The sequence below is a fragment of the Anser brachyrhynchus genome (genome assembly GCF_964034855.1).
Source record: "Anser brachyrhynchus genome assembly, chromosome: 17".
Classification (NCBI taxonomy): Eukaryota; Metazoa; Chordata; class Aves; order Anseriformes; family Anatidae; genus Anser; species Anser brachyrhynchus.
In genome coordinates this window covers 5,041,311-5,068,961 of record NC_137710.1, presented here as the reverse complement: position 1 = coordinate 5,068,961, position 27,651 = coordinate 5,041,311, and the positions used below count along the sequence as shown (strand labels likewise).

Sequence of the window (27,651 nt, the reverse complement as noted above, 5' to 3'; positions counted from 1 at the left end):
GAAAAAAAACACCAGAGAAAAACATTTCAAGTTCTTCAGTAATGTTGTTTCCATTTCAGTCTGCTTTGGGAAAGTGGCTGCACTGCCTGCCTCGAGTCCAGCAGCCCAACAAAACTCCTGCTTAAGCCTCTCCTCTTGGCCTTGCATATGCTCATATGGGCAGTTGCATGTGATTGTCACTGTTTACAAAGTGATTATTATGGCACAGACAAGAAAAAGAGTAAGTCAGAACTGCAACAAATACCCACGGCAATATGCAGTGTATGTAAAATGCCGGATGTGTTTGTGAATGGCCAACGTCCAACGGGGTGTTACAGGCTGCACTCGGTGGGCTCCGTGTGTGCAAGCCCTGAAACCACCTGCTGCAGAGGGACTCTGTGGAGACTACATTTTCTAACGTATCATGACAGAATATTGTCACTCAGAATTGATACATGGCTACTCATCAGTGAAATTCAGCTCCCAACAAGGCATCGTTTTTGTGTTGGTCAATGACACAATGACCATCACTCTATATTAAATATATATATATATATATTTCTGATGGGGAGTTATTTCAAACAAACTGCCTAAGTCTAAATATGAACAGCAAACAAAGTTATACACACAGTCAATAAACAAGAAGGAAACAATGGTGATTATCTTAACAAAAGCTGAAGTAATAAATAAGCTATAACTTTCCTACTTGTAACAGAAGAGCTCTGTTCCTCTTTGGGAGTGTTGAATCCAATCTGAGCTGCGTTAATACAGGAATGAGTCTTTCAACCAAAATTTACATCACTGTTTTGAAAAGGAATTGCAAAATAGTTTCCCATGGGAAACTGATTCCCCCCCCTCTTAATTTCAATGAAGATGTGTTTCTATTTCTTGAAAAAAATGCTTGAGGTTTTGGAGAGGAGGTGAATTAGGAATAATGTATTCATTCACTGTGAAACACTTTTTCTAGCCAATACAGTGAGATAACAAGATAAAACAAGCAAACAAACGTGCACATCATCACTAACATGCAGAGAAAGATAAATTCACCTCATAAGGTTTTTTTCTCAGTAGCCAATTGTTATGTTGGATAGAGATATCCTTTTCCTCTTCTGATCCTATAAAGCCTCAGCTGCCAAAAGCTGAGTGTAAAAGAGTGTATGGACTAGAAATAAAGAATTAGCAACCAATTCCCTTCCTCCCTACCAGTGCTGTATCTGTATCCCAGAAAATGCTCAGGAGTGCTCAGTTATTGGAGATGCCATCCTTCATGTGTGCTGTAACAAGGGCTGCTCAGCACAGTAACAGCCTTCTTAAAAATGCATTTTGAACAATTGCACTGTGTGTGTCTGTACTACCATGGTGTATTATTTTTGTTCCATATATCTTTCTTGTTCCTCTCCTGTTGTATTTCGCAGCTCTGCACTGTAAATGTCTTTTTCACCAGAGAGGCCCTTGCATTTTCCCAGGAAGATATACTGATCCCTGAGGTGTGGCTGATGCATCGCTGTGTTTAGCTTATGAAGTAGCTTGGGGTCCACTGGGATACGGGGTGCTTTGTATATGTCACTTGTGATTCAGTAAAACTTGCTTTCATCTGAACCTACTGTATCAATCAGAGAAGCAACATAATTAATTATGACTGGGCTGCATGAAAGTTGCACACATCAGAAGCTAGAGTCCTGGAGTTGCTCGTGCTGATGGTAAGCATGAAGTTGAGCAAGATTAATAGTGACACTGCCATGAACTGTGCCTGACTTCTGTCTTCTCCTGCCATCCATCATCATCACCACATGTTGGGTGGGAAGGGGAAGAGGTTCACAAAGGAAGGGTCAGAGCGGTGAAGAACTTTTATACATCTCTATTCTCTTCTCTTCAGAAAGTGCCTTAAATTTTGTTTCAGCTGTTAGGCAGTGGTTGCAGTACTCCAACACAGAAATGACAGAAACAGCCCCCTCCCCTCAGAAAAGAGAGGTTAATTTGTCAAGCCATGTAAAGCATTTTAATTACAATTTGTATAACATGTATAAATAAATATTACATTCTTTCAGTCTACAATGCATACTAGGCTTATCTTGTTAAAACGTCCATCTACGTTACTGTGTGGCAGGCTTGATTTTGTCCAAGAAAAAAACAACAAACAAACAACAACAACAAAAAACCAACAAACTACTGAGTTTAGTAATTAAAAAAAAATCCATGAATAAAGACAGGACTATGCAAGTGCTTCTGGCTAACAGTCAAGAAATAATACTGCTTTCCAAAAGGTTGGATAGTTGGATATACCATCTTCCTTCGAGTTACAGAAGGTTTTGGTTTGTCAGTGGTTTCCTCATTGTACAGATTTTGATCTGCATCTTCCATTGGTCTAAACTGGCACTGAGTCAATGGGGTTCAGCCAGTTTACACAATGAATGTATGGCTCTATTTTGTATTTGCTTTAGATTCATTACTGGTTTTGTATTATGATTTTTTATTTTTAATACAAAACAACAGCTGTACAATCTAGTCTAAAATTTTCCGTCTTAGCTGGTCTAATGTCAATAAAATAACATAAAATAAAATAAAAATTGCTGTTATTTCTTGATCTTCCTTCAGTAATATTTTCTCCCCTCCCAACAGTCTGTCCTGAGGCCAGCTCTCCCAGTACAAGGAAATGCAAGTCTGAGGACAATCAGTGTCCTAAAGTCCATTCCTCTAGCTTCAGAGTTTGGTGAGAGCTGGTGACATTGGAATAAACAGAGATTATAGAACGAAATCATGAATTCATGGACTCAGAAAAAAAAAAAATCCAGACTGTACATATTTGACCTGCATGGTGTCCATTCCAGGTACACTTAAAATACACCAGGGAGCACTCCCATTGGTTATTATTTCAATGTACTAACATAAACAAGCACCTTCTTCCCTTGGTGAAACGTGGGAACTTTGGTTGTGGAGATTTAAAACAAACAATGAAACAAACAATCCAAACCTGAAAGTAAAATGAACACTCCTTCCAAACAGAACATATTTTTAGCTAGGGTGAAACAACTGAGGCTTTTGCTTTCAGAAGAGACACCACATAGAGATTATTAGTCAGTATTTATCCTCTGAATTCTTTAAATGACAGCAGATTACTTACAGCTAACTTAGAAATAAAATATTTTTGGTCCACTGTGAAGTTACTGGGTTGAATTTTTTCCTGTTTTTAAAATATTTAGAAGAATATTATGAAAGGGAAAATTATTCTGTTTCAACTTATAAGACAATCAGATAAGTAAAACTAAAACTACCTGGTAATTTCTTTCTCCTTCATATTCAATACCAAAGACACATCTTCACTTCAAATGAAGGAATAGAAAGAACCGGCCTGAATATCAGTCTAAAAAGTCTCCTTACAGGTCATATGTCCAAAATTGGGATGTTCTATTAGTAATATAAACAAGTCATTGTTTGTCTCTTGCTTATTCTTTTCATGGTCTTATATTCTCTTTCTCTCTCTCTCTCTTTTTTTTTTTCCTGAATAGTTTTGGTACTTCGAAACCTTAGTATAATTATCATTTCTATGACCCATAAAATACATTTTCACAACCTCACCTTGTCCAGTTCATTATATTGATCATACCATTTCCTTGTTCCTTTCTGCTATTTATATTCCACTTCTTAAATCCGTGAATAGCAGAATAACTGTTGGAAAAACAAAACAAAGTGAAAAACCTAAATGAAAAAAAACTAACCGTGGACAGTTTGGCAAATTTCTTTCCCTGATTACAAAAACTGCCTCATCATTTCTCCTGGTGACTCCTTCCCCTTTCCCTCTTCTCTCCCAATATATATTGTAGAACTGAAGGCATCAAGGTGTGGTTAAACCCCCTAAAAAACAGCAAGGAGCTACACTTTGTCTTTGAACTTCTCCATGTAATTTCTTATCTCTTTGGAGTCCCCCAGGTCCATATCCTGGCACACCCATTTAATGTCATCATCATTGCTACTTAGGATTGAATTGACAGTAGGACAACCATCGTCGGGTGGGATGGTAGTGAATGTTGTGAATTTTACCCGCTTCCGTTTAGATGTTGGCGAATGTAAAGGTTCGGATTTCTGGTCCTTTACAAGCTTGCCCCCTGAGTCAGCACGCCTGTGAACCTGGCTCTGAATGTTCTTCTGAGCACTGCCGTTGAGGAGCTGGTTGCTCTCCTCGCAACCCGTCCCTCGGTCAATAATGGTTGTGTGCTCATCCTGCTGAGGTGATGCATCTGCTGTGTTCTCCAGCAGTTCTGCTTCATTTCCCAGCCAGACCCAGTCATGGGAATGGGTCATGGTGGCCTGTCCTTCCACCAGAACCTGCTTGTGACGGTATTTAAGTGCAAATGTTGCACAGTTTATTAGGAAGACTAGAATTGCCAGGCAGAAGACACCTAGCAGAGCATACATCCCGATCTCCAAATCGCTAAGGCCTCTGGGTGTCTGCACCAGATCATTTTCCTCCATGCCTTCACTGCCTTTTGGGAGGTCTACTTGAGCAGGGAAGTTGGTGAAGTCTATGGGGATGTTCTGCAGCTGGCTATCATCTGAGAGTTTGCCACCATCCAGCCTGTTGTTTTTCATCACTTTATTTTTTATTACAGATTTTGCAGTGGTGCTGACTTTCCTGATGGCGCTTTCCTCTCGCTCTGCTGAAGAGCTACCATAATATCGTCCATCCTGGCCATACCGCTCCTGATCTGACACTTTGTGCCGCCGGTCGCTAGCATGGTTTTCAATCTCATCAGCATCATAATCTCCACCTGGCTCAGAGTCTGCATCATTCTGGCCGAACTTGACTTTGACGTTGCCGTTTCCCACAGCCAGGATACTTTTCCTCTTGGACTTTTGGCAGGCTTCAGAAATCATCATGTCCACCTTGATTAATGTGCCCTGACCTTCACCTTCTGCTGCTACAACTGGCCATTTCAAGGCAGCGTTCTGGTGGATTGAGACAACAGCTTCATCTAATGACACGGCAGAAAGAGAGAAGTCCTTAGGGTCATAAATGTCCAGCGGAGTAACAGAGCTGTCACTGAACTGAATCCAGGTGCTTACCACAGCCTCCTGAAAGAAGAGGGGTATGGTTAAAGACAGGATCTTAAACAGAACAGCTAAAGCCACTGCAGCTTATTGATCGCTCAGCTCTGAACAGCAGCTGGAGGAAATGGGAGACAATGTCTCTGGGCTGCATTTAAAGCAAACCAAGCTTCAGCTGATGGGGCAGAACATTGGTCACATTTTTCACTAACATTCCACTGCTACCCTTCCTGCAAGTATTTTGCAAAAGAACATATGAAATAATTGATATGAGATGTCCGCAATACCAAAGTATTCATTAGCAAGCTACAATTTACATGATTATAAAGAAAGCAAGCCATTCCAGTCATACAAAACCTGGAAAAGACAAAACAGAAAAATTACTAGAGGCACTTGACAGAACACTTATTTTCCTCATGTTGCCCATGCTCAGGTGTCACAGGGAGCTGTCAAATTAAACAATGCATAAAAATCAGCAAGGATAAAGAGCTACCAGACTATTTTGGAAATGATTAGAGCAAAAGATTCGCCTGAAAGAAAAAGAGTCATGGAACAATTGCTATTTTGCAGGAGAAAGGTTTGTTTTAAATAAAACACACTTTATCCTTGAAATAATTGAAAACTCCACTGCATTTCTGTTTCAAGGAGAGGAGGATGGGGATTCTGGTATGATCTCTATGATAACAGCACAAATGGCTTGGATTTAATTGGACTATCTTTGTTCTCTGCAGGTAGCACTGTTAGAAATCATCATTAGAAGCACATACAAAGCTAGAGGTCAGCTCTTTGCCATTTGAATCCCATCCAGATGATATAGATATTTACTTCTCCACGTCTCAGTAGCTTTCTTTGCAGGAGATTTCTTTATTTTTTCATTTGCTCTATGTCTTGCCTGTTTAGCTAGAAGACATGCAGGCAGATTGCCGGAGTGCAACTTCACACAGAAAAGTTCTTTTCTTTACCAGACTTAAACCACAGACGGCCCTAATAACTTTACACTTGGGTACATCAGAACAACTGGGCTGAAAATCACCATCGGGGAAAGACATTGCCACCCTGTTAACGTCCAGTCATAATACAAATTTACAACCCAATATGGTTTCCAATTGGTTGCAATTTGTTATGCTATGGTTATAAACAAAAGGAATCGCTACCCTTCTAGTTAAATTTAAAGCTTTTCAGTGAAAACAGCAAGGGGCATTTAGCTGTGCAGTAGGCTGGACTATACTGAATATTTGATTTCCAAAGTGCTATCAGCAAGTTCCTGAGGGACTGGTAGAAGGAAAATAAGTTGTGGCACAACAGGGAAGAAGGCAAAGTTCTTGGTGATTCAAAGAGCTGAAATAGAGCCAGAGTAGCTCAGGAGCTGGAAAGGGTGAAATGCATAAGAAAATTAAAACAGCTGATCTTCCATTAGAGAAACAACTGAGAAATGGCTGAACAGACTGAAGCACAGAGCTACAAGGCATAGCTGAAATTTACATCATAAAAATCTACAGCAGACCAAATCCATCCATGGGAAAATAAAGGATTTTTTTTTTCTTATGGATATGTGTAGAGAGAAAAAGATTTATCTCCCCTAGTAATTCAAATCCCTATTGCTTTTCTTCTCCCTAGAGATAGAGGGCAGCCTCATGTACTATCAGAGAGGTAACTAAGATACGTTTATTTTTCGTCAGCCTATGGAAGTCAAAAACATCAGCATCATTACAACTATACATCACAATAGGATTGGCATTGCCTATCAGTTGTACCCTTTTTTTTGGAGAGCAGAATGAGGAAATGAATGAAGAGTTTTATATGGTTAGTATCAGAAACTATAAGGCCTGTGCCTCCTCCCTGCTCAGCTGTGGACTTTCATCATATCCTGTCTCTAAATAGGGATTATTCGCATTGCTAAATCCTTTGTGTATTCCTTTACAGCCAAATAGCATACCTAGTGTTGCATAGCCCCACGTTTGGTTATGCCCTTGCTGTGCAAGTAGGTTTTATTGGTTCTACTGGTGGTAGAAGAGCAGCTCTGTGGGATCTGAAGTCTCTGTCCACACTGGGGAGGAAGATGTACAAGAAGCCATATAATCTTCTTTGCTGTTCTCTTCAAGTTATCAACATCCCTGGTTGGTTTTCCTGTCTTGACTCCTTTCTGGTTTGCCAGTCTTCAGGTACCTTTCAGGTTAAGAGGTAGCCAGCATGGAAAATTTTGTCCAAATTGCTATAATTTGACAAATTTGCAATCAACTTTAAAACAACTTTTATTTTGTCCACCTCCATTCCTCCATTAACCTGCACACTTGGTTTTATGAAGCAGAGGTAGAGAAGAATGAAATGGCAGTTAGCTGAGATTTGCAGACACACATGTGATTTATTATAGATAATGGGTGTACAATAGCCTAGCCTTTATTTTCAGCCAGCACTGAGTTATTTTTTATTTCCAAGAGACCAATTTTGGTTAGGAAGAACCAATTTCTTCCCAACACAACACAACATACCACAGCACAGCACAACACAACACAAGACAACACTGTCATGCTTATGCTATGTTAATTAAAAGGGGAGGGGGAAGGAGGGAGAGGGACAGAATCTCAAATCCTGCCAAAATACATTGCATCAGCTCAAATATTCCACTTGGCAAAAGATAGCTCCTCTCATTCACATCGTTAAAGGCAAGCTGAAGACAGGGGAAGGAAGTAAATTTCCCAAATGATTATAAATTCTGAAAAGCTAAAAAGAAAAAAAAAAAAAGAAAGAAAAAAGAAATGATTTAGTACCGTGTCCTTCAAAGAGCTGTTTCTGCAAATCCTACGTACCACGTCAATAAATCCCCTCCGAATCTCTGACAGGGTCCTACAATTACCATCAGCAGATGAAGATGGATTGGTGCCTTCTTACCTGCTAAGCTGCTGCCCCCAGTCTGATGCCCTCAACAATGAAATGACAAATGCTTGTGTTCATTAATTATTAAGCATAAACAAATAGTTTGAGGGATTCTCTCTCCTTTCTTTCCTCTACTTTTCCTCTCTCTTTCACTTATGCACACACATGAATACTCAATTGCACTCTATGAACAAATGAACCACAACCACACATTAGTGTCAGTGTCTCTTAGAGAACAGGTTGATTTATATGGTGACTGTGATGACGTGAAGTGAGTCAGATACTGTACATTAGATCACATTAATGACAGAACAATCCAATCTGGAAGAGATGAAGAAACTGTTCTCCACAACCACTGTCGATTACCAAATACCATAATTTCCCTAAGCACATTAAAAAACCCTTTTATCAGGATACATTTTCTCTAGTGCTTTTGCTGTTTACCTTCTCAATTCCAGTTATAGCTACAGACCATATAAGCAAGTTTGCCAGTTTTTTGTGATCCACTGCACCTTCAACACCTTTTCTGGCCCTGAATTACATTGCTGTTTATCAGTCCAAAGATACCACTTGATAAATCTTCTTGGATAAGCTTGCATTTTGCTTTCTATTAGTATTGTTATCTTTTATTATCCACGTTATATTTAGGTGGATTAAACTATGGGGAAATTTCTAGGATAAATAAGTAACATGACACTAATGGAAACCAGCAATCCCTGAGGAGCTGTGTTCTTCCTGATCTGGAATGCTTCAAACTCCCCTGTACGAGCTGACCACAAACACCACTGTTTGCTGGCTGTGTCTGTTCCACCTAGTAAAAACAACCAGGCTCACATTCCAAAAGGCAACCTGAATGCGGGAAGCAGAGCTGGTTTGGAAGCTCAGCACAAAGCATATTAGTCAGAAATCTAATGAGTCCTGCAGTGCCGGGACTTGCACAGGTTGCCTATGAAAATCTGGGAGCCATAGTGATGATTATTTTGCCCTCTAAAGCCTTATAAAACACTTGAAAGACTGCTTATCTTACTATGTTCCACTGAGCCCATCTGTGGCATCACAGTCAGCATCACTAGAAACCTTTCACTATGAAAGATTGTGATTACAGAGTGTCCTTCAATACTTGCTCAAAAAAAGCTGGGATCAGCTTGATACCAGGGCATGATACCTTGTATACTTCAAGCAAAAACTGGGTGAATAAAATGTGTAGGACTGATTGCATTTGAGAGAATTCTACTGCTTAGAAATATGCATGAGAGCACTGATCAGTATGTTTCATTTCATTTCATGCCCAGAATTAAGAACCCTTTTAATGGTCTTTATTCACCAAAGCACAAATAAAAGTAGTTGTGAATAAGCCCTAAATTGCTGGGGTCAGCTGCAGCAGTCTTGGAGAGAGGCAGGACACCAAAGGAAAGAAAGGGAGAGCAGAATGGCTCTGTAGAAAACATTCCTCCCTAAAATAAAGGAAAAGGAACACTGTTCTCAGCTGCCTCTATTACACCAGCTCTGATTGTTTTATCTGCGGACTTGAATGCTGAAATGGGTTTCCCAGGCTATTTTATCACATGAAATATCAAAGAATTACATGTGCATTTATTTTTAAGCCTGTGGCTTGTGCAGTAAAAATTGGACTTGATCGTTATGATGTGGAAATGAAAGGCAGCCAACACTCAGATCTTAATTCAAAAAATGCATTCCCCTACTGTGTATTTCTTTCTCTCCTTTTTGTCCAATCTGCTAATGTGACAGTCCTTTCCAGTGGGAATTTGCTTGTATTTGCAAGGGAAGAATTCAGATTCTTATCTAACTACACATCCTTTCTCTTTCCCATGCTGCTTATTTCCTTTGTCATACTCATGTGCCATTACATTGCTCTGTTTAAAGAAGATAGAAATCCAATTTAAGAGTAATTTATATTACTAGAATGGGGTAATGAAACCATACCATAAAAGTACTCTCAATATCCATTATTTAACTGCGAGATGTCAGTGAACTCCCTGTTTGTGTGAAGGACATAAGCTAAACCAGGATAGTATTGTGTCAATCCAAGGGGCAGGAAGTTGTAAGTAACTCCAGCTTGTCGTCCTCATTCAGGTGGTGCTGAGCATCCTTGCCTCCTGTCAGAAGACAGCTGACATTTCAGAGGACACTCCCTGAGGTTACAGGTGACCTCACAGGGTTGGGTCTTGTCACTGATGTCAACAAGAGCTACACATGTGAAGGAGAAGAACTTGGCCTTTAGCAAGTGCTAACATCGTTCTTTTTTTTTTGCTAAGAAAATGTCTTGAATTTTCCAGTAGCACTGAGACATATATTAATACACACAGCTATTTATTAAAGGCTTTCCTTTTAATTTTATTTTATCCACTCCCATTTCGGTCTATTAGACCACATGCAATACCCTACAGTGATGAAAAATCTATGATATGACTGTGAGTTTCCTCTGCAGAGCCAGCTGAAATGTAAGAGGCCTTGAAGCTCCTTCAGATCAGAAAAGACCTAAACACTGAAGATTTTCTTTTATTTACATTTGGAAGAAAGCTTTAAGATGGCCGTGTTTATTTTACCAAAGGTCTGCAAGCCAAATGGAACAGCTTTTCTACCTGAGCAGATGGCCACTAAAAATAGACTGCATACAGCTACAGTTTCCAAATTTTCAGAAGATATTTCAGCTTTGATGTTTAAAAGTTGTTTAACCTGAGTTTATTTTTAGGCACCTAAATAATCGATCCACTTTTAGTACCAAAGATGACCCCATGATTTCAAGAAAAGGAGGCATGGGCTCAGCATCACTCAAGGTGACCTCAGGTAATGAGTTGCCAAAGCACAGATAGAGATTTCTAACTTTAGTCATCCAAAATAAAAAACTTTGACTTATCCTCTTTGGATTGCTAAGTATTTGGAAAAACTGCCAACTTTTCAGGACTCGTGCTTTGGCTGCCTTGGCCTACTTACGCAGAAATGGTGCGGTCATTATAATCAAGGAACTAATCTAGTCATTATGTTCACTGAAAGTCACAGCTAAAATACTAAATTCACTCCTATGATATTGAAGGATCTGTAATAACACAACCTGTATAAATGCTTTATGCCTTCCATTGCACTACACAGACGTACTGCTAAATCTGCTAGGGACAATATTGAGCCTGCCAGAGTACCAATTACCCAAGGACATTTGCTAATCTATGTTGAGGTTTGGCTATTGAAGATATTAAAGCGTAGCCAAGGAAAATATTTGAATAAGAACTATTTTTTTTCCATATAACAATATTGAAACATACAATAATTCCTGAGAAAAATTAAACCTTCAGCTGTCTTTACTGTTATTTTGTTTTTCAGCTTCATCAGTAAGGTTTGCATGAGTTATTTGGGTCATTTATAAACCTCTGTGAGAAGAATTGACACACATAAATAATGAAGTCCTTTCAATATTCAAGTATATGCTTAGTTCTGGGCTGCACCTCTGAAAAAAACCCTCTTTCAAAAGGGCTTGATTTTCAGAAAGCACTCAGCACTCGCCTTCTGAAATTCCAGTTCACTAAGGATCTCAGCTGGCATACTCCAATTCACTAATTACTTCTTGTTAAATTTAGTCACAAGCATTACTGCATTTGCATTAATTCTTCTAAGGGCAAGTGACTTAAATGTTATATCCTGCATTCAAACTGCCAATGAAAGAAAAAGTCGTATGTGACTCTTACAGGCCACTCATGTGCTAAGACTCTTCCCGTCAGTGTATTTTCTAGAGTGAAAACTATTCCTGTCTTTTACTTCATGTGATGCAAAAAAAGAAAAAAAAAAAAGCTACAGGACACTTCTCTTTCTCCTGGTGAAGAGGAGGTGGTGGTGGGCAGGCAGAGGCAATGGGGATAGAAGGCTCCAGACTGGAGCAGCTGGAAGGAGAGGCAGTGACTGAAGCGGGATTCCACAAGAGCACACTGGTGTATGTTTGCAGGAAACTGGGACAGAAGATGCCATACGTGGAAAGAGTAGGAAAACTGACTGATTTGGGATGCCTGCTAAGCAACAAAATTTCCTTTGGGCATACCAGATCTTGAATTATTATTACTTTTTTTTTTTTCTTTTTTCCCACTGCCTTCTAACAGAGTCTAGTTCCTGATTTTTCCAGATTTTAACAGATTTTGATCTACTTTTACTGAGAAAAACGTGATTGATTTTCTCTTGCCTCCTGCTTTACAGTCAGTATCTTTAATAAGCACAATCCAGTAGTGCTCTCTGTAGGCTCAGGCAGTAGACGTCATGTTGTGCACTACTGAAATGTTGCATCTTAACACGTCATAAACTATTTTTGATAAATATGTTTGCATACTCAGGACAAATTAGATACAAATCTGAGTAGCTGATGATATATCTGTGCAACCTTTCCAGATTCACAAGCTCTTTTATCTGCACTCAGAGCCATGATTCTTCCAAAGATGCTGCAGGAGAAATGGTGTTCTGTCTACATAATAGAATTGGGTTAAGCGTGCTTTGGCTTTCATTTTTACCATCTTTGTCTGAAGACAATATGTCAGAAGTGGTTTGTAAGCCCTGGAGAAAGGGTATAGATGGGTTAATTACATAAGTTTCTTATGTTTACAGGATGCAGTAAATTGAACAGATGGGCAGCATGTCCTTCTAGTTTGGACATTTTCCTGTCACTAAGTTATAAAACAATCTAAATTATTTTTATGTTCCAGAAAATTAGGTAGCAATAATCACGAAAATGGGCCATAAAACTTGACTTGAAATCTCTCCCTATCTCTGTGAGATAAAATACAGTTTCTGTGAGAGGAGTAGCTGTGGACAGAGTTAATTGCATGGTCCCCAGTCCCACTCTTCAAATCAACTGACTGAAAGAGCAATGAACATACAGCTTGTTCTGCTGCTATTGACCCTTGTTTTTAATCTGTTCCCAAACAACTGTTTGTCTCGATCTGCTGTTGTTCCCCAGTCCTTTTTTCCATACGGGTTGTGACCTAAAACACACTGCTTGAAAGCCTCCTTTTACAGAGATGGAAATTTGCTGGCTTAAATTAAGTAGGATCAGCATAGTGACACCCTAATGAACTGAATGATGAACTCCCCAAAATCCACCTGAAAAATAAAAGGACGGGGAAGCCTGGCAGTCTGCTGTGACTCCAGGAGGTAAAAGAAATGTATTTGGCTTTCTTCTTCCTCTATTTTATAGCTCTTCAAAATATTAAATTGTTGTGATACACAGAGCTCTGTGCTCTCTGGCATGGAAAACAAGGGCATGCTCATAGAGCAAACAGATCTCTGTCCAGAGACTGTGTTGCAAAAATAACAGATGTGGCATCATTTAAAAAAAGGGTACTAAAAATGTAAATAATACAAACTTTAGTATAGCCAGAACTTTTACTGTGGATTAGGTCCATATCTGAAGGGAAGAACTGAGAAGAAAATTCCAGAGTAACTCTAGAGAAAAGCAATCACCATAGACATGTCTTAAACTTGTTAGTGAAATAATTAAGTCATCTATAATTCACATTGATAAAACATTGTCCCATCCCAAACAGCAACAACAGTAAAAACTGGAGTGTACACTACCTGCTTAGGAGTATGAAGTAGCTCTTGGGCAATGGTTGTAGCCACAATAGCCTGATTACTTGCTGCGCTTGGTTGAAGAAAGAGCGAAAGCCCTGCCACCAGTTGGACTCCAAGGTCTGTTATGGTCACTTTGTCATCTAGAACAGTCACTGTCTTCTCTGCCAGGATGGAGTCAGACAGAGGAGACAAAACCTTTTGAGAAATACAAAAGAATCAATTTAGAAAAATGCTGATAATTTAAAATAACATTTCTTAAGGTCATCATTCCTTCTTGTCCCCAAAATCTTATGCATAGGAGAAGCAGACAAGCACACTGCAAAGACAGTCTGATTTCATGTGGAGGGTGGGAAAAAAACATTCAATAGAGAGCGTATGGCTGAGAACACTGCAGCCGGTACTGAGAACTATGCAGCCTCTGTTGTGTTATTTGCATCACTTCACTAAAAGAGTTGATTCAAAACTGTCTTCTGTTACTCTGGGTCCCAATATGGACGAGCTCATCAGACTTACCTCCCAAACATTTTAAAGGGAGGTTAGACACATTTAGGATTTGCCCTTCATTTCTTCGCTTGAAAATTCTCATTTCTCTATCTTTGCTGTTCCTAATGGAACATCAAGGAAGTAGGAAATCTTTCCTGTTAATGAAACTGACAGCCATACCACTGCCCTTATGGGATCTTAGGACAGCTAGTTCATGCAATAACTTTCTTCTCCACTATATCCATATCATGTTGGATAGACTAGCTATATTCAGATTTTGTGCAGCTGGGGCAGAACTGGGAAATGGTGTCATCAACATCCACTATCAGTACTTCAGGGTTATTAACCAGGTTGTATTTTTGTTTCCTGAGTTAATGTTTAGATAAGTCAAAAGCAAATCAGCATTATCTAAAGATTTCTGTGTCATAAAGTTAAAATGGTGCCAATCAGCTGACTGGTGGCAGCTTGCATCCATAAGGGACAAGAGCTCTCACTGAGCCTGCCGTTGCTGCCTTTCCTAAAAGTCTCTGAAGGCTGTATGGCTTCCCAATTCTGACCGTGCTGCATGCCTCAGACCATGCGCTAGCTTGGATGAATGTCCCTGGCTTAATGCTGTGTGTGACACTCTAATAGGTCACAGGAATGTAATGGAAAATTATCCAGTTCCAAGATAGCAGAACACTGTACTATATTTTATGCCCGTGCATAGATTCTCTATGAGAGTGGTAGAAATGTGGCAGTCCAGAGCACAGTACCTGCATCGTTGTCATTCCTACTTCCCGTCCGATCAAAATCCTGCCTTCCTGCAGCTTGGCAATGTGAGGTTCCTCCAGTTTCATAAAATCCATCACCAGGTCTGTAATGTCAAACTGCCAGTCAGAGCCCAGCAGGTAGCTCAGCTGACCCCAAGGGCTGGAATCCTCAGCTACGAACTGCGTCAGGACTCGCACCATGGCATGCTGGTACTGGAGAGTGCATCCTCTCCCTTTCCGTTCATCTTCATCCTCGTCATCACTGTCTCTGGTGGGCCTTTTTTGATTTAAAAAAAAAAAAAAAAAGTGTAAAAAAAGCATTTTCAAGAACATTAGTGAAAACTAACGTTAAAGTGCTAATAGAGAGTGCTCCCTTAAGTTATTAAGACCTCCCTTCTATTGTCTTAGGACCATTGTTAATTCATGGCTACTTAGTGTGATGAAGAGCCATACAATTGGACTGTACCACCTCTTCATCTAAGCTGCAATGTCTGAACAACAACAGTTACCGTTGCACCACATTGTTCTCTGTTGCACATGATAGACACACTCACACAAACAGAACTCCCCCAGACTTTAAAACCTTTATTATATCTGCAGATGGCCAGTGCAGAGCCGAGGACTCCAGTGCTGCTGTTCCTCAAGGAAACATACTGCAATGTGGGTGCAGGTGCTGCAGCTGTTCTCGCTGCGAGTTAAAATCAACTCTATTATTTCACAAAAACACCCGAGAAATTGAGCATCTCAAACCCACCTTTTGTTGGAAACCACGGGGACTCGCCAGCCTTTTATTTGGCTCAGTTCTGTGTCCGAAATGTCGATCTGAAGAGGCAGGCGTGGAACCCAGACTGTGATTTGCAGAGGAGCACTCAGATACTGGTAGGTGAAGTTCACGAGTGCGTTCACCTTGCCTTTCATTTCTTTACCATTGACATAAACATAGTCACATCTGTCAGAAACCTAAGGTGAGGGGGAAAGAGAGAAAGAAGAGAAGGTAATTGCTGAGACAAAACAGGCTTGAAGTGTAACCCTGGCACCTCAAACCCCCAAAATAAACAAAAAAGACTCCCATCTCTTAATGCACGAAAATGACAGATTTTTACAATGGAAACAGCTGAACATGAAAATCCTTCATTGATTCAGGAGGCATAATTATTCTGGAGATGCCTAAAAACTGGATACCAATTATGAAACTGGTGTTTGATTTTCTGTTTGCTATGTGGTGAGCCACTAGCTGATCACAGTGCTGTGGAGTTCATAATGAGCACAGCTCCTTCACAGCTTGGCCAAGAGGAACCCAACAAACCATAACAGGCCTCAGTGGAGGTAAGCAGCAAACCAAAGCTCTACCCAATGAGTTTTGACCTTCAGCAGGGGGTGACACTGCTTTCAGTCTTCAAGACAAAGCTGGCTCTGTAGCGGATATTTCCACTGAGGAATAACAGAATCCTACTCCTTCCCTCCACAATAAAATTATATGTTTATAAAGGTTTTCATTTTGGTTAAAGCTGTAAAGTATTTCTAAACACTGCAGTAGATTTATCATTAACATGTAAATACCGTCCTGAAATATAAGCAAGCATTATCATAGTCATGTAAGAGTTATATCAGTAATTGCTTCTTTAATCAATGTTGTAATTTACAGACCATTGAGTTTTCTCATTTATTACCTTACTGAGTACCAGTGATAAAATCACTCCCAAATATATAAATCATTAAGAGGGATGCAAATAGTATGAAGTGACTCCATGTGATAAAGTCATTGTCATATCTATTCCTAAAGGTGTCATAAATGTCTGGGGAAATCCTGTGGCACATTAATCATATATTAAGTGGCTAGCAATGGGAGCTGTTACATTACTAAATGAGCTGGTATGTCTGCAGAAATTAACAGTAAACCCAGCAAATCTCTTCAACTCCCGTTCTTGCTCCCATCCATCAGAATTGTATTTCATCACCCATAATGAGTATCGTCAGTGGTGGCAATGTGTCTCCCCACCTGAACATACATTTATAACTTCATCTGCTGCCTTTTATCCCCACTCCCCTTCCCCATACCACTGTATTCAAATGAAGATTGTTTGCTGGAAATGTTCATGTCCTCACACTAATAAAACAGATAGGTGTCCTCTGTGACCACGATACAGGAGCTAAATTGTTCCCAGCTTCACATACACATCCCACTTTGTATCATCTGTCAGGTTTAAGCACTTCTCACATTGTGGTAAAATATTTGATGGTGAGACTGCAAGAGGAAACCTCAAAGAACATAATACAAACATTTCTATGACTCACTCCCTAAGAGGGTTATGCTGACTCTGGGTACTGAAAACAGTGCTACATGCTACAATAGAAGACCCACCTGTTTGTCTAGGCTTCTCCCTCAGACCACCTAAGACAGGTTTAAAAGTCTGAAGGTGGCAGAAATTCCTTCATTTTATCAATACAAACGGCATGCTGTATTTTTACAAGGCAACTTGAATGGCAATACAGAAATGGACTTTGTTCACACTAGGCTGTTTGATCTAATCTAAAAGTACTATGTAGCAGAGGTGCATAATGTAGTATATAATACAGCAGAGCGACTCAGAACCCTGCCCTAAATCTGCTACTCTTGCTTTCTATGGTGCCATTGCATCAGCTTCACTCTGGAAGAGGAAACATCATGAAAGTGTTTCTCACTAGAATAACTACTGAAGAGGCAAGCAAGGGCCACATATCAGGAGGTACAGCCTTGGCTGCCTGATCACAGAGTCATTTCTGCTTAGAGCACTAGGACATATTGGGGCATTCAGCTCCCATGTTTGAGCTGCCGATGCTGAACACTGCTGCTGTCTCAGTTGCATGGAAACTGGAATGGCCAGTGGGTGACTCTCTCAACACTCAGCAGCATTACTCCCCTTCTCCCTGCAGGTGCCAATGTCTCTTCAACAGAGATGGAGAGTCTAGGAAGAATCTTAGATCAAATTTTTAGCTGAGGTTAAAAGCAATTGGAGGATGGCTGAGGTTAAAAGCAATTCACATCCAAACAATATACCACAAATGAATGTTACCTATTGCACAACACTCTCAATGAAAGTACAAGGAAGTCCTGGCTGACATAGATTCTAATTTTTGTCTTCCTCTATGGTCTCAGAAAAGTCATTTCAACTCTCTGTCCATTTTCCCCCACAGGTGTAAGCAATGCAGCCCAGGGAGCCTTGGTCAGCAAGAGTCAGTGCCGTGCCTGGAGCACGGAACAACTTCTAGAGCCAAATGGGAAGTGGTGTGCCTGGAGGGGAAGACACAAGAACATTTGAGAAAGCAGCTTCAGATATGGCTCTTCTTTCCTTAGCCCTACCTTTCTTTGAACAGAAGTTTTTGGGAGGCTGGTCACTAAGATCAAATTTAATTTCACTTGGAGCAGCAACCATTCCAATTCTGAAACTGGTTCAATCCTGTTCATTTCTATGGAGCTGATCCCAAAGGCAAATGCACGAACCTTCTGAGTTAGTTGTAGAAGCTTCTTACTTATTCACACAGTAAGCCACATGCACCTACTGATATAAAGATTCCTGATAACATATTCAGCTTCAGACTGACCAGGTCTGGTCTAGGTGTACGAGTTAATATCATCTAAAGCCGAACATTGTCAGTAACAGAACAAATGCAGCTGTCGGGAAAAAATACAATAACAATAGCAGCAAAACTGCAATTCCTAAATGGTTCTGGGCTAAGATCCAATCTCCATCTGTATTTGTAAAGCTGCTATATGCCTTCATGGGTATGTGACAAACAAATGGCTAAACAAATACATACAGCATCCTAAGGAAGTGGCTGCTGTAGCTACCAAGCAGCCCTTAAAATTGTTACAGGTTAATATTTAGTACTGGACATGCATCAGCTACAGTGGCAGGTCTTTATGACTTGCATCGAGAAAAACATTACTCTTTTCACCAAGTACAAGCATTGCTAATGTCCTTACACATGCTCTTTCTTCTGTTCCTTTATTTCTGATAAAGATGTAGCACAGAGCGAGTACGGGAGGAGCAAAGCTTATATTGTATCACTGCACGCATTTTAACTTTTGTGCCTTCAGGTAGGCATTGTTCTTAAAGTAACGCTGATTGCTTTTTACAAAGAAAGGCAATGGGCTTCCCAACTTATGCTGTACAGGGGAAGAAAGGCAGAGGGGAGCAGTATCTCAGCATCTAATTCACAATGTAAGGTCTAACTTCCTAAGCAGACTCGTCTCACAAAAAAAGGGTAGCGGTTATGTGACGCAAACTATGCGATAGAAGTACCTCTGTTTCCTCCAGGGTTTTGCATCACTTCCGAGGTCACCAAATAGTGCAATGACCAGCTCTCACCTACGAGACTTGCCCACAATACTTTAAGGAAGTTTCTGATAGAGCCTGGAAGGCTGGAGACTCTGAACAGTGATCTGTCTGTCTGTCATCTCCTGTAGTATTTATGCTTTAACTATGAAAACATTTTCTCTCTGAAACTGCTTCTTATCTTTCGCATCAGAAGAAGTGGGAGATGATGAAGGGAAAGCCTGCTTAGCCACCACCTTTAAGCGATTGTTTTTTTTGTCCATTCTGCATAGCAGATCAGCAAGAAGTTTTGCATTTTAAAGAGCTTTCTGATGCTATTTCAGCAGTTTCTTTCATTATTAAGCTGCATTCAGCTACTTTTCCCTTTTTCTCTATTTTTCTAACTTCTCTCTCCAGATTAAAACTAAAATAAAGAAGCTAGACAGCAAAAGACAGGGCTAAGCACAATTCCCCAGAGGTTTCTTCTTTGTCTCTCTTTTTTCTGGCATTATATTTTTGTACCCCTTTGTTACAAAGGCCATTGCCTTTCTAAATGACTTGGATAGATTCTCTCTGCAACAAATCACATTTTACTGAGCTGACAGAGCAAACTACAGAGCAAACTACTGCCTGGAAATAAAAAAAAAAAAAGAGTCACTCCTGAATCACACTACCTATGGCACTATGTGACTTTGTGATCTGGGGAGCAAATGTACCTTTCCATCTAGTAATGAACAAATTAGCTGTGATGAATATTGGGATTCCTAGTACAGTTACCAGTTAAATGCGAAACCTCTGGGTCTTCCTTTACTTGCTCATTTCAGACTAAGCTCTCGATCCCACAATGAGCTCTGTATTGGATAACTGCAAGAAGGGAGAAGCCTCCCACAACATGAGCTGCCTGAAGTCACCATAAGGGATGTGACGATGCACTGCCTTGGACTCTGCAGCCATAAAGCGGCTGTTGACAATTCCGTAAGAGTATCCCTCTTTTGTTGGTTAAATTCTGCTACAGATTCTTACGAAATCTCATTCAATTACTGGTTGAAGCAGATCGTTTTCAAAAGACAAATTCCATGTCAAATATGAGCTGAGAATGTCTTTCAAAAGACGGTGAAGTCAAAATACTGTCTGCTTTGTTTTGTATCTGTTGTACACAGGAGTGGAGAAAACGACAGCTATAAGACCCACAAATAAATGGTACTGACTGTGTGAGTCTAATGTATGGCTTGTTTATTGTCCAAGTGTGTTTTTCAGCTCTGGAGACATCAATCCATATCAACAGGTCTCTGAAGGACAGTTCTGAAGAGAGCTTTTAATATGGTAATACTGTTAAATTTATGAACACTACAAATTTGTGAGGCATCCATCCATTTTCCAGGAACAAGTCTATGTGGTTTGCCGTTAAACATCCTGAGGTTTAAAAAGTCTCGAAACTAAAACAGAACAGAAATGAAGAGGTATGGACAAATGGCTCTAGGTGGACCTGCTTGAGCAGGGGAGCTGGACAAACTAACCTCCAGATGTCCTTTCAACCTCAGCCACTTGTGATTCTGTGTTACAATAATAGTAGATATCCTGCTTGTATTCATTAGCCTAGTACAACTGAAGACTTCTACAAATAAAGGCATAAATATTTCAGTATCCATGGGATAAATATTTTAAACTCTACTTTTTGTCAGCTGCTTTACAAACTGACTGGCTCCCATCACTTGAAGGTATGAAAAAAGCAGTAGAAATGCTGGAGAAATCAAAGGAAGGTAATTATGGTAGAAAAGCAGCTTGATAAGTACCTTATAGGATGCTAGCCGGCTACTGCTCACTCAATGCAGAGTGGGACAAAAAGGATTAAAATTAACTTATATTCTTAGAGAGAAATTTTAGATGTGACTGACATGAGCTGGAACTGTGGGTGATGAGTGCCCTGCTGGGATACATACATAAAGCAGAGGCACGTTCGGCTGGAGGCCACTTTAAGTAAATTAGACCAAAATGACTTGTCAAAGATTTCTGCAGGTCAGTATTGGAAATGGGAAAGGAGTTGTGTCCTCTCCTCCTAGATCATCCTTTGAGAAGTGAAACTGCTGGACCCTCATCACTGAAGTTTCCATCAAGACAGTACTATATAAATCCAGCATAACTCTGGATTCAGCAGCTGGTTTGTGGAAAACTCTTCGATGTTCTAAATTTCATTTGGAAATAGTGTCAAGCTGCCAGAAAATCTGTTTCACTTCAGAATAATCCTCAGAATAATATCTGGGCTATAACAGCAGGAATATTGCATTCTGATCTGATTGATTCTGATCCCAGATTTCTTGAAGGACATTGTCTCTCAGCAAGACACAGCACAGACAGATTCCCTATTTCTGAATAGGTCCAGCCCTGAGGAGCTCTCTTCTCAGGGTCCTGGCTAGGCCAGAGTTGTGATACGTGGCTTTCAGTCCGTCCTCTGTGACTTAGTCACACATTCTCTTCACTCTAATTTTGACATGACAAGAAATACTGCTGTGTGTCTTTAAGCAAATTAATCCTTTAAGTAAAATAAATAGTCCTGTAGTACTTGAATAGTGGCTTCTCTGATAAATGTCCCTATCAGGCTGGAAAGGCCCAGAATCTTGTATTTCGGTGTGTAAACCCGTTTGCCCATATCTGTTATACTAATGTAAATGTAATAAATATTCAAAGGTTACATAAATGCTTAAATATTTATGAAAGCACTTCTATGAGCAAAAAGCTTTTTCCAGTACCTCTTAATAGAATCTCAATTTCAATGAGAAAACTTACGGGATAATTAGGAAAGAATAGTGATACTCAGCACTTTTCAAAGAGATGACTCTCTTAGTATTTCAGCTCGGTATCATCCCTCTTACATACCAGAAGGGCAATTGAAGCACACGGGGAGGTTAAGCTTTTTGAAAAAAAAGTCATTCATTCCTTTAATAAATACAGAGCACCAGAATGACGTATCCACTGAATATACTGGCAATTACATAATATTGAAAATGGTAAGAAGTGAGAACCAGTCCACTAGATTTTTGTGTGACTCTTTAGGATTTTTTAACATATGTGTCCTTGTTATAGAATTTGTGCTAAAATATTCTTCTAACAATATTTTCTGTAGAAAGGCAATTATTCTCTATTAAATTCAAGAGGTTTTGACACTATGGTTTTATACATTAAGAAAGTCCTACGCTACATGAGCATTATATGATGGCAACTTCATAAGAAGTACTTAAATGCCTGGATGCATAACCCTGAATAATCAATAACTTACCACTGGAAAATGGAAGCTGTCTCAAGGTCTGTACTATTTATTTTCTCATGCTAAACTGTTTAAGTCTGGTAAGAGTTAAAGCTTCAGACCTGAGCTCTTCTGTGATATCTGGCATGATATTTACAGCTTTGTAACACATAGATCAGCCTGTATAAGGGAAGCATCCATTACAGGAGTTGCTAACTGCCAATGTGACTTGACTTGCCAGAGCCACCCTCGTTCCCAATGACTTCACCTGGAGCTGTGCTCAGTGACTTGGAAAGCAAAGCCAAAAGCTCCCCTCACAGGGAAAACATAAAGGTAAATACAGTAATGAAGACTACACTGATAAGACTGTCATAATAAATGAAAGGCTTGATTTTTCACACTGCAAGCAAAAATAATGCCAAGAGTTGTTTTTTTACCCATGACCCAACAAAAGAAAAAGAATGAATTTGTTTCTTGAAATAACTGAGGAATAATCACTCCCATTCTGGAAACAGTGATGAGAGAAGGGCAGGTATTACACTTTAATAAATGACTGAAGTCTCTTACATTCTGCAACTCCTAGAATTAACTCCATGGTTTTCAATGAATAACACGGCTGCAGCTTTCATGTTGCATTGTGCTTGTGAACAGCTGCCACCTTCCAAATGTGGTTCCGATCCCTGCAATCAGCCCTCAGGCAAAATTCCCAGCAACCTGCACTAATAACACAGGGAATGAGCCCTGAGCACTGAAGAAAAGGAGAGAACTCTAAAGTCAGGCCATAGTTTAGAAGCAATTTGGACTCTCTCTGCTGAGAAGCGTCTGTATTTTCAATATCAGCAGCCAGATTAGCAAAACTAACTAGAAAACCCCCAAAGCTAGAGAGCATTTCTTAGGGAAAAGGCTGTACATTATCTAATCTCATTACAAAGATTTCGCTGGCAGCTTTGCAGAGCAGAAGCAGTACATTTAACTAACTGAATATCATTCGCTACGACAGAACTGAGAGAGTAAAAGGGGCACAAAATGCCAGCTGAGACTGGAGGGCATCTATTTGCTCCCGAATGACCAGCTTTTGAAGCTGAACTGTAGCTGCGCTGAGCCACAGGAGCTCTCTGCAGCTACCATTATCACGTAAAACAAAATCTGTCTTGTTTTGTGCACTCTCAAGTCAAGTAATTTCTGAAAATGGGGCAGAACAGAGAGTTTGGCTACTGCTCACTAGGGATATGCCAGACTACATATACAGCATGGCCCCAGATATCTCGCGTGTCAAAGCAGGATCACAGGGTGAATGCAAAGACTTTTAATTTCTACCAACTAGACACTTTAGACAGTAGTTACAAGAACATAACATTGCTTGCTTTTTCCTAACTGAATATATATCTACAATATACAAATTGACAATGTGTAAATTGCAACTCTTAGCAGAAAAAGAAGAGAGGCAAATAACTATTTCTTCTGCCTATATTGTTCAAAAAGGTCTGTAGAAACCTGCTAATCTTCCCATCAAATCTATACCTGTATCAAGATTCGTTTTATTTCTCCAATTCCCTTTCCTGGTCTTGATCTCGCAACTTTGAAGTTCATTTTGAAGCACTTTCTGTGGATCTTCAGGCATTGTTACTGCCACTCTGCTTTGATATTTCATTTGGGATGTATAGGTTTTCCACACTGGCATCACTAACACAGAGAGTGAGCGGCATGAGGGCATGAGATGACAGGGAAAGGAGTCTGCAAAAATATGGCTTAAATGTTTCTTTAGCTGCCTTTGAAATATTTGCCTGTTATTTCATGGCAAAGTATTTACACCTTTTATTGTTGAATTTAAATATCTCAGACTATGTCTATTTTGAGTTTCAACTTCCATTGAGGTTGACTGTTTGGGCAATAGTATCATACATTAATGATATAACATCTATGAAAACTCCACATATTGCTGGCTTATATGTCGTATTTGTATCTGACAGAAGTGTGCAATAAAGATTCATTTTTCTACAACACCTCTGAAGTTTTTTCGCTCTGCTGATATATATTGATCCCTGTAAATCACAGGACTATAAAAACTATTGGGGAGGGCAAGGAGGTGGACTTTCTCTTTGCAATTCTGTTCATAATATAAAATACCATGTTGGATTTGCCAGAAGAAAAGCCTACAAAGTAGCAGGGCTTCAGAACGGCAAAACAATGGAATTTCCATGCTGTGACTTTCTGTCGTCTGAAAGCTTTTCACTTTCACACAGATCACACGAAAACATAGTATCAGAAGAGGAAAGAGGAACCATCAGATAAAAAAGTGCTAGGTTTGTACTCACAAAGAGATATAGCTTCTGCTTTTGAGGGCTTTCAAGGCTGTATTAGGCTGTGCTGAGTAGGAACTGTATTTGCAGTTCATCAGCTGCTGCGCATTCATTTCAGGAAAGTGATTTGTGGTGCCCTTTGTGGGTATCTGCAACATGTGGTCGATGGAGCATGTGACAGAGATCCCATGCTTGTTCTGAGCCCGCTGGTGTGTCCCTACAGCCCCAAGCGATCCCACCTAGCTCAGGACCCCAAAGCAGTGAAGCTGTGTTGGTTCTCAGTGCAGCATCACATGGACTGAGCTTTCTGCTCCCCATTCTGGAGCTAACCAAGAAAGGACTTGCATGCCTAAGAATGAACGCACAGATGCTTCAGAAGAGATAATGCAACTTTTCTACATTACTGCCAGAAAGTTACACAGCTACTACATTTTTTTTTTTCAAGAGACATCAACACTCCATGAGCAGCTGACTCCATGTTACAGGGAAGGAGGACTGCTGGTGGCTGCTAGTGTTCAGATTGAACCCTGCATGCTTCCACTGCATCCTGTAGGACACGTGTAAAACCCCAGAAGAGAGCATTACGTTCAAGTACAAAGTATGGCCTATTATTAGACCATATTGGATTCCAGGAAACCCTGTTTCATTTCTCCTTTTGCTTCACAGGGTAGAGATAGGAATAAGACTTGTTTCAATCAAAAGTTTATCCATCAACTCGTTATTCAGCGTGCTCATCTCTACAACAGTTGCACCTAGCTAACAGACTCCAAATAGAGTTTTATTTGACCTAAGTGAAAAATGAGCAATAAATCAATTGCATTATATACACTGTAGCAGCTTTTTATTGGAAGTTAGTGTTCTTCCTCGATCAAAATAGCTGGTAGGAACAACCAGTTCTTTCTTGCTGGCCCCTTGTTTTTATTTTCTCCTATAACTGCACTAAAAACATAATGTGAAGCCCTAAATCCTCTGAGTCTTGAAAGCATTGCAATAAAGCCCCATACAAAGAATATATGTGTGTGCTGAGGTGCAGAAACTCAATGCAAGTTTGGATGCTTACCCTGCTGTTTGCAGCAGGAGTTGAAAGATATGAGAGGAAATGTAACGTGCCAGTGACCTGCCAGGGTTTCTAATGGACCGACACCTTCTCAAACTCTGCTTCCCCTTGAAATCACCATCTGCATCACACTTCATCACAACCACCGCATCATTACTTGCCTCCAGATGCTGCTGGTAGTAAGAAAGCACAGGGAAGAACCCTTAGAGGCCATGGGAAGCTTTGCTTTGAGCAGACTTAGTGTGCCTCTGGCTGATACTTAAGAGATTCCTACTTTGTATATTTTGGCACTATCCATAATAACTTTTCACCGAACCAAGTACAATTATCCCCAACCTCTGCTCAGGACCAGAAGCACTGATTCATTATGATATCACAACTGCAATGCTAACAGTGTAACACTAATTTCAATAGGAAAAGGATCAGATCTTGAATTAGTCCTGTGGAAAGCAAGCCATGAGACATTTAGGTCATTCCTTAACAATCTTGAACATTTCCATATCCTTCAGTGCTGCAGTGCACCTGGTGAGGACTGTCACATCCTGAATCCCATTCATCTTCGTAGAGGCTTGAGAGCCCAATGAATTTTGGCAGCACCACTTTCTTTAACTTAACACCACATGCCCTTCCACCATCATCTCTCCGCACATCACCATTCTCTGAGCCTGGGGTTTGCTCTCTTTTTGTTGCATGCCTGGCAAGTTCAGAGGGGTCCAGGGACCAGCTGGGCCCTTACAGTACATAAATCAGGTAGCAGGAGCTTGTGCCTCAGCAGGATGTTGCCCCGAGTCAGCCCACCAGCTGTGGGGAGAAGCTGATCCCCACTCAGGCTGATATATGTGCAGTGTGGGAACCTCTGCTCTCACTAACAGGGTATCAGCCTTGCTTGTGCAGTGATAACCACTTATTTTTAGGTAGGGCTAAAATAAATAAAGGACAGGATGATTTCCCTTAGCCTGTGGTGGAAGCCTGCTTTTGAATTTGGCCTCACATCCAGCCCACGTGCTTCGGAGAGCAAATGATTGTGTTGCCCCAATATGTAGCCACTGCTTTGAGTCAGAGTAAGTATCTATTTGGTATCTAAGCAATATGAAAGGGCTTCCATTAAATAGTTACAGATATCTATTGTACATAGATCTCTCTCACTTTTTTTTTGTTGTTATGTTTGTTGTTATTGTTTTTGTTGTGTTTGGTTGGTTTGTTTAGTTTTCCTCTGGAATATGATGAGACATTAAGGAGCCTGAGGGACTGTCCCTATACCATTAAAACTTCAGGGTGAACTTTCCTGATGGCTTTAATGAGTGCAGCACTTTAATGAGTGCAGCACTGAGGCTGAAGAGTTTGATTCTTTATTAGCTGCCTGCAGTTCAGGCACTCAGCCTGGAACTGCAGTCAATCTACTGGCAGAAAAATGCATAACTCAACTTTTAATAAAAATACCTATGGATGCTGCTAACTAGTGGTTCCTCTGCCTATCAAAGTGAAGACAGTGCTTTCTATATCTCCTTTTATAAAACGCTGCAAGTTTTGCAAATACTGGAGGGCAAGGAAGAGCAGTGCAATTTCTTTGTAGTTATCTGAACAACTGCCCCTGCCCGTGGCAGGGGGTTGGAACTAGATGGTCTTTAAGGTCTATTCCCACCCAAACCATTCTCTGAGTCTACAGTTGTCTGAATTAAAGAGGATGAAGCATAGCTATTTGTTTGTGATTGGGTATATTAAGACAATAGTAAAGTATCTTCTAAATAATGAAGTGCTGATTACTTTTCCTTACTAAATAGGGTCATGTGATATGGTCCAGATAAAAATAAAAATAAGTTACTACAATTAGTGCACAACTATTTATTTATCCATTAGGAAAACATCCATCTGTCAGCTTCCTCACTAGCAAACTGAGTCTCTCCTGCATCATGTGTTACACAGCCTCCAGACTGGCCTTTAATCTGAACAGATCACAAATGAACAGCACATATTCCAACATAAATTGTGTCTATTTAGTAAGAATTAATTTCATTGTATAAACTGTTTCCACCAGAAATGGCAAAATCTCTGAAATATG

At 40.1% G+C, this 27,651-nt stretch overlaps 1 protein-coding gene across 5 annotated transcripts in view; it reads right to left on the bottom strand.

The window, feature by feature from the left end:
- Positions 1–516: 516 nt before the first annotated feature.
- Positions 517–27,651, bottom strand: part of TMEM132C (transmembrane protein 132C) — a 205,090-nt gene continuing 177,955 nt past the window's right edge. For 3 of the 5 annotated variants that reach the window (XM_080560172.1, XM_080560171.1, XM_080560169.1), the window contains 4 exons: positions 15,454–15,659; positions 14,703–14,976; positions 13,468–13,659; positions 517–5,049 (listed from right to left, as the gene is read on the bottom strand). In XM_080560172.1, coding sequence (XP_080416298.1) covers positions 3,850–5,049; positions 13,468–13,659; positions 14,703–14,976; positions 15,454–15,659 — 1,872 coding nt within the window. In that variant the 3' untranslated portion in view covers positions 517–3,849. The remainder of the gene's footprint in view (positions 5,050–13,467; positions 13,660–14,702; positions 14,977–15,453; positions 15,660–27,651) is intronic. The other 2 variants (XR_013940466.1, XM_080560170.1) reach the window with 2 other exon arrangements.